Below are 8,222 nucleotides of genomic sequence, written 5' to 3'. Positions count from 1 at the left end.
GTATATCAGAGAAAGACAGATAGATGGATCACTAGTGCATTGACACTATCTATACTAATAAGTTAGATGGAGATTGGGTCTGCATATTGAGATTGAGGCTGAGATTTAATGAGGGAAAGAGAGAGAGAGAGATGGGGGGGCAGCGAGAGAGAGAGAGAGAGAGAGAGAGAGAGAGAGAGAGAGAGAGAGAGGGGGGGGACAGCTAGAGAGGGAGAGCGAGAGAGAGAGAGAGAGAGAGAGAGAGAGAGAGAGAGAGAGAGAGAGAGAGAGAGGGACCGAGAGGGACAGTGAGAGAGAAAGAGGGAGAGAGAGAGGGAGGGACAGAGAGAGAGAGGGACAGCGAGAGGGACAGCGAGAGAGAGGGACCGAGAGGGGCAGTGAGAGAGAGAGAGGGAGAGAGAGAGGGAGGGACAGAGAGGGGCAGTGAGAGAGAGAGAGGGAGAGAGAGAGGGAGGGACAGAGAGAGAGAGGGACAGCGAGAGGGACAGCGAGAGAGAGGGACCGAGAGGGGCAGTGAGAGAGAGAGAGGGAGAGAGAGAGGGAGGGACAGAGAGGGGCAGTGAGAGAGAGAGAGGGAGAGAGAGAGGGAGGGACAGAGAGAGAGAGGGACAGCGAGAGAGGGACAGCGAGAGAGGGATAGCGAGAGAGGGACAGCGAGAGAGAGAGAGGGACAGAGAGAGAGAGGGACAGCGAGAGAGGGACAGCGAGAGAGGGACAGCGAGAGAGGGATAGCGAGAGAGGGACAGCGAGAGATAGGGAGGGACAGAGAGAGAGAGGGACAGCGAGAGAGGGACAGCGAGAGAGAGGGAGGGACAGAGAGAGAGAGGGACAGCGAGAGAGGGACAGCGAGAGAGAGGGACAGCGAGAGAGGGACAGCGAGAGAGGGACAGAGAGAGGGAGGGACAGAGAGAGAGAGGGACAGCGAGAGAGGGACAGTGAGAGAGAGGGACCGAGAGGGGCAGTGAGAGAGAGAGAGGGAGAGAGAGAGGGAGGGACAGAGAGAGAGAGGGACAGCGAGAGAGGGACAGCGAGAGAGGGACAGCGAGAGAGAGGGACCAAGAGGGACAGTGAGAGAGAGAGAGAGAGAGAGAGAGAGAGAGAGAGAGAGAGAGAGAGAGAGAGAGAGAGAGGACAGCGAGAGAGAGAGGGAGAGAGAGAGAGAGAGGGACCAAGAGGGGCAGTGAGAGAGAGAGAGAGTGAGAGTGGCTTCTCACCTCTCAGTGGGAGTCCAAAGCTTAGCTCGATGAGGCTGCTACATAGCGTTTATTCATGCCTCAACAGCACAAGTCCAAGCAGCCATTACCACAACAACAGGAGGACAAACAACAGCAGCTCGTAGCAGCTTAGAGGTCAACAGGCTATAGGAAAGTAAAATAGGAAATGTAATTTCCAATAGCCTGCAGTGAACATTTAACAACTCAACAGCAGCAAGAACAACTCACACTGGCTATAACCACTGTCTATAACAACTCACACTGGCTATAACAACTGGCTATAACAATTCACACTAGCTATAACAACTGGCTATAACAACTCACACTGGCTATAACAACTGGCTATAACAACTGGCTATAACAACTGCCTATAACAACTCAAACTGGCTATAACAACTGGCTAAAACAACTCGCACTGGCTATAACAACTGGCTATAACAACTCACACTAGCTATAACAACTGGCTATAACAACTAACACTGGCTATAACAACTGGCTATAAAAACTCATAACAACTGGCTATAACAACTGGCTATAAAAACTCATAACAACTGGCTATAACAACTCACACTGGCTATAACAACTGGCTATAACAACTGGCTATAACAACTCATAACAACTGGCTATAACAACTGGCTATAACAACTCATAACAACTGGCTATAACAACTGGCTATAACAACTCATAACAACTGGCTATAACAACTGGCTATAACAACTCACACTGGCTATAACAACTGGCTATAACAACTCACACTGGCTATAACAACTGGCTATAACAACTCATAACAACTGGCTATAACAACTCATAACAACTGGCTATAACAACTGGCTATAACAACTCACACTAGCTACAACAACTGGCTATAACAACTGGCTATAACAACTGGCTATAACAACTCACACTAGCTACAACAACTGGCTATAACAACTGGCTATAACAACTGCCTATAACAACTCACACTGGCTATAACAACTGGCTATAACAACTCACACTAGCTACAACAACTGGCTATAACAACTCAGTGGTAGAAAAAGTACCCAATTTTCATACATGAGTAAAAGTAGAGATACCTTAAAAGAAAAGTGAAAGTCACCCAGTACAACACTACTTGAGTAAAAGTCTAAAAGTATTTGGATTTAAATATACTTAAGTATCAAAAGTAAAAGTATAAATCATTTAAAATGTCTTATATTAAGCAAACCAGACGACGATGTTCTTGTTTTTTAAATTTATGGATAGCCAGGGGCACAGTTCAACACTCAGACACAATTTACAAGCGAAGCATTTGTGTTTAGTGAGTCTGCCAGATCAGAGGCACTAGAGATGAACAGGGATGCTCTCTTGATAAGTGTGTGAATTAGACCAAGTACTTTTGGGTGTCAGGGAAAATGTAAGGAGTAAAAAGTATGTTATTTTGTCTTTAGGAATGGAGTGGAATAAAATTTGTAAAAATATAAATAGTAAAGTAAAGTATAGATGCCCCCCAAAACAAACTTAAATAGGACTTAAAAGTATTTTTACTTAAGTACTTTACACCACTGCTCATAACCACTGGCTATAACCACTGGCTATAACCACTGGCTATAACCACTTGCTATAACTACTGGCTATAACCACTGGCTATAACCACTGGCTATAACCACTGGCTATAACAACTGGCTATAACAACTGGCTATAACAACTGGCTACAACCACTGGCTATAACCACTTGCTATAACTACTGGCTATAACCACTGGCTATAACCACTGGCTATAACAACTGGCTATAACAACTGGCTATAACCACTGGCTATAACCACTGGCTATAACCACTGGCTATAACCACTGCCTATAACAACTCAAACTGGCTTCATTTTCAACGACTGCTGCAAATAGCTTTACATTCCCAAAGCGTAATGTCCCAGAACCTGCAGAAAAGATTCCGCCACTAGAACAATGGTTCACATTGACATGATTGCTGTAAATCCCTATGAATAATTATCTGAAATAACCATTTATTTTGCCTTATGGCAAAATTGGATGTATTGGATGTGTAAGTATGTGCTTATCAAGTACACAATACATATAGTATATTTTGATATAATATACTAATATACGACTTCGTCTCGGGCCTAACAACACCCGTGCCAATATATCCTCCAAACACCGGCTTCTCAGGCATTATCACTAAAATATAGACTGTTTGATGACTCAACGTTTGGCTCCACATATCCCATGCTATCTTCAGTGCAATATATTAGTTGGACAAAGTCTGCTGGCCTGCACATATTCCCTCCCTATTACCCAAGTAGTGTGTGGGCCCATAAGGTGTTATTATTCTTTAGGCTTGGGGGACTAAAACATTTACCTCAAAGTGGTTCCACACAGTCCCGTGTGCCTCAATGAAGAGCGGCCATGTCATTGTCTGTGGACTAAAGCACATTCATTATGAGGAGTAGTCCTCTCTCATTATTTATAGACACACTGAACCAAGGGCCCCCGAACAATATAGAATAGATTCCTTTATGCAGACCTCAAGTACCTCAAACTTTCTATGTGTACCGTGTCCCCCCCACCCACCTCGTCACCCCTCTTTCTCTTTTCAGATACCCGCAAGTAAAATAGTGAAAGATGTGGAGGAAAAACAAAGCATATCCTCAACTTTCCTTTTTCTCCATTGTGTGAAAACAGGCCCATTTTGAAGCCTTTATTTGTGCAAAGCCTCTCATTAACTCTGCTCATGCTGTCTTCCCCAGCTTGCCATTGGTTTAAGTACCACGTTCCACAGACTGCCATTGGCTTAAGTATGCCGTTGTGTAAAAAAGCTACCAATTAGTCCCTCATCAGGTCCAATCAGAGGAGACAAAGCTTGTGTAAAGATAACTCGATGAGAGGGAGTCGGCACCACACAGTGTAATCACTTAAGAAGCACTAGACCCATTCAGAGCAGCTCGTTGCTGCGGGTCCATTCACTAGCCCTCCTGCTCTTTACCAGATCCCTTTGGACCTCTTTTTCAGGGCCAAATTCTGCTGTGCTGGGAAGACGGGCCCCCCAGGAGTCTCAGAAGGGGAGCTATTCACCACTTACCTGTTTACAACACACAAAGCACTCAGGACCCTGACAATTACAATCCCTCATTGTCCCCCTGCCTCAATGCTTCCTTAAACTTAGGTCCCAACAAGCCCCAAGAGCCAGCTTTCACCAGTTTCTAGGGAGACTAGTTTTATGTTTAAAGGGGGTGCATGGCTTTCGCCTCATTAGAAACAAATTTGCACTGTCCTGTAATTATATGGGAGGGCAACAATGTCTTTTTTTTCTCGTTTCATCATCAATGCAGCAGTTTTTTTGGGGGCAGTTAATTTGGAGCTCGCTGCTCTCCACTAAATATCTTAAACACATAATTAGTGTCTACGCAGGGTAACCCTAATTTCCTCCATGGCTCCGCCTCTCTGTTCTCTCTGCTCCCGCTGTTTGGAACCAGATTGGACCGGCCGGACCGCTGTGCTAATAAAATTACCTCATTAATGTCTTTATTCCAGCACAGTAACTGATTCATTCTCTGCCATTGGGAATTAATTGAATGCAGTATGATGAAGGGGGAGAAGAGGAGGGTAGGAGGGAGAGGGGTGTTCATTCACTTTCAGATTTTTGTTAGTTGGAAGTTCTAAATAATGATTGGAAAGATATAATTAGGAACAAGGGGCACTTCTTTTTAAGGCTGGCCCTCGTACACTGTTCGATTAATTACTTCCAGATGGGATTTGGTAGAAATATTTCTGCCAGATTTTCGACCCCACCCCCCTCCCTCCTCTTCATCTAAGCTTGTTAAAAGGATGTGCTCAGGCCCTTTAATTTCGGTCTCCCTTTAATCAAATGCAAATTATGCTACTGACTGTTCTCTCTCTGAGCATGGCCTCATTGTGGAACAAATGAACAACATGTCAACAATGTAATAGTGTTTAATGAATAATCAGCCCCTGCATTCTTTAGTCCTTGAAAACAGTTTGGAAAATAATTATTTGCAACTTTTGTCATTAGCTTGCAAGCAAGATTGCCATTTCGGGATTTAAAAACGGTCACTCTTCATAATGCACACATTACTGAATTTGTTAGTTTCGTTGTTTGTCTAAACAGCAAAATCGGACGAGATCGCTTGCCAACTAGCTAGCTAGATCATGTCAATAGTTAGCAAGCTAGACAGGCTTGGCAGATCCTCTCAAGCTCTGTCAGGTTGGATGGGGAGCGTCGCTGCACAGCTATTTTCAGGTCTCTCCAGAGATGTTTGATCGGGTTCAAGTTCGGACTTTGGATTTGCCACTGAAGCCACTCCTGCGTTGTCTTGGCTGTGAGCTTGGGGTCGTTGTCCTGTTGGATGGTAAACATTGCTCCACTATGAGGTCCTGAGAGCTCTGGAGCAGGTTTTCATCAAGGATCTGTAATTTGCTCCATTCATCTTTCCCTCGATCCTGACTAGTCTCCCAGTCCCTGCCACTGAAAAACATCCCCACAGCATGATGCTGCATCCACCAAGCTTCACCGCAGGGATTGTAACAGGTTTCCTCCAGACGTGACCCATTGCATTCTGGCCAAATGGTTCAATTTTGGTTTCATCAGACCAGAGAATCTTGTTTCTCATGGTCTGAGAGTCCTTTAGGTGTCTTTTGGCAAACTCCAAGTGGGCTGTGATGTGCCTTTTACTGAGGAGTGGCATCCGTCTGGCCACTCTACCGTAAAGGCCTGATTGGTGGAGTTCTGCAGAGATGGTTGTCCTTCTGGAAGGTTCTCCCATCTCCACAGAGGAACTCTGGAGCTCTGTCAGAGTGACCATCGGGTTCTTGGACACCTCCCTGGCCAAGGCCCTTTCCAAATCATGGCCAATCAATTGAATTTACCACAGGTGAAGTTCAGTCAAGTTGTTGAAACATCTCAAGGATGATCAATGGAAACAGGATGCATCTGAGCACAATTTTGAGTCTCATAGCAAAGGGTGCGAATACTTATGTAAATAAGCTATTTCTGTTTAATATTTTAAATAAGTTTACAAACATTTATAAAAAACGGTTTTTGATATTTGATTATGGGGTATTGTGTGTAGATTGAGGAAAAACATTTATTTAATCCATTTTAGAATGAGGCTGTAACGTCACAAAATGTGGAAAAGGTGAAGGGGTCTGAATACTTTCCAAAGGCACCGTATGTACAAATGATTCAATTTAAAATACTGTATATATGACTATATATATACTGTATGAAAGAAATTGGATTAAAATTTTGAACGTAAATTGCTAAATAAACAAACGTAATACTCACATTACAATAAGTTATTCTTCATTCTTCTGGAGAGAAAAAACTACATTTGAAGCGGGGACTTCAAATGCTCAATTTCCCTGGCGAGAGCACGGATGCTGATATACCTGGCGAGAGCACGGATGCTGATACACCTGGCGAGAGCACGGATGCTGATACACCTGGCGAGAGCACGGATGCTGATATACCTGGCGAGAGCACGGATGCTGATATACCTGGCGAGAGCACGGATGCTGATATACCTGGCAAGAGCACGGATGCTGATATACCTGGCAAGAGCACGGATGCTGATATACCTGGCGAGAGCACAGATGCTGATATACCTGGCGAGAGCACGGATGCTGATATACCTGGCGAGAGCACGGATGCTGATATACCTGGCAAAAGGACGGATGCTGATATACCTGGCGAGAGCACGGATGCTGATATACCTGGCAAAAGCACGGATGCTGATATACCTGGCGAAAGCACGGATGCTGATATACCTGGCAAAATCACGGATGCTGATATACCTGGCAAAAGGACGGATGCTGATATACCTGGCGAGAGCACGGATGCTGATATACCTGGCAAAAGCACGGATGCTGATATACCTGGCGAAAGCACGGATGCTGATATACCTGGCAAAAGCACGGATGCTGATATACCTGGCGAGAGCACGGATGCTGATATACCTGGCGAGAGCACGGATGCTGATATACCTGGCGAGAGCACGGATGCTGATATAGCTGGCAAAAGCACGGATGCTGATATATCTGGCAAAAGGATGGATGCTGATATACCTGGCGAAAGCACGGATGCTGATATACCTGGCGAAAGGACGGATGCTGATATACCTGGCAAAAGCACGGATGCTGATATACCTGGCAAAATCACGGATGCTGATATACCTGGCGAAAGGACGGATGCTGATATACCTGGCGAAAGCACGGATGCTGATATACCTGGCAAAAGCATGGATGCTGATATACCTGGCGAGAGCACGGATGCTGATATACCTGGCAAAAGCATGGATGCTGATATACCTGGCAAAAGCATGGATGCTGATATACCTGGCGAAAGCACGGATGCTGATATACCTGGCGAGAGCACGGATGCTGATGCTGACTTTTAAACAGTAGGTACCTTGGGAATGGGCTGAATCCTTATCAATTGGAACATAGCTTATTTGTTCTCAGAAGGAAAATAATAAGTTTGACCCATGTTGAGGGAAAGAGTCCAAAACATATACACACTAAAGTGATTTAGGTTTAAAATAAGCTCAACTGGGCACGCAAATGAGACAGTGAATGAACTGTGAAAGAAAGCAAGCAGGGCATTCTACACCATGAAATACCTATTAAAAATGAATTGAATATGTCATTATACCAATTGCACTTTATGGCAGCGAGGTGTGGGGTCCACTTGTAAAAGCAAGATTTCACCCAATGGGACAAACACCCCACTGAAACACTGCACTGCATGCAGATGAAAACTACAAACAAATCATGTAGAAGAAAACTACAAACAATGCATGTAGAAGAAAACTACAAACAATGCATGCAGATGAAAACTGCAAACAATGCATGCAGGGCAACATTAGGCCCATAGTCACTAATAGAAAATACCCCAAAAAATCAAATGCAGTGACCCCCACTCATATCATTACCAAGCCCTACAATGCCAAGAGCTGAGCAAAGAAAAGAGTCCCCTCATCCAGCTGGTCCTGGGGCTGAGTT

General features: G+C 44.7%; 1 protein-coding gene across 1 annotated transcript; it reads left to right on the top strand.

The window, feature by feature from the left end:
• Nucleotides 1-6,571: 6,571 nt before the first annotated feature.
• Nucleotides 6,572-7,618, top strand: LOC127906517 (germ cell nuclear acidic protein-like). The gene has a single exon (XM_052458742.1). The coding sequence runs from the start codon at nucleotides 6,572-6,574 to the stop codon at nucleotides 7,616-7,618; it is 1,047 nt and encodes a 348-aa protein (XP_052314702.1).
• The last annotated feature ends 604 nt before the right edge of the window (nucleotides 7,619-8,222 follow it).

Source organism: Oncorhynchus keta, chromosome 12, assembly GCF_023373465.1.
Source record: "Oncorhynchus keta strain PuntledgeMale-10-30-2019 chromosome 12, Oket_V2, whole genome shotgun sequence".
In the NCBI taxonomy this organism is placed as follows: domain Eukaryota; kingdom Metazoa; phylum Chordata; class Actinopteri; order Salmoniformes; family Salmonidae; genus Oncorhynchus; species Oncorhynchus keta.
This window is presented reverse-complemented; position numbering and strand designations above follow the sequence as displayed.

Coding starts and splice junctions, on each gene's coding strand:
- LOC127906517 (XM_052458742.1), top strand. CDS start 6,572: ATGCTCAATTTCCCTGGCGAGAGCACGGATGCTGATATACCTGGCGAG.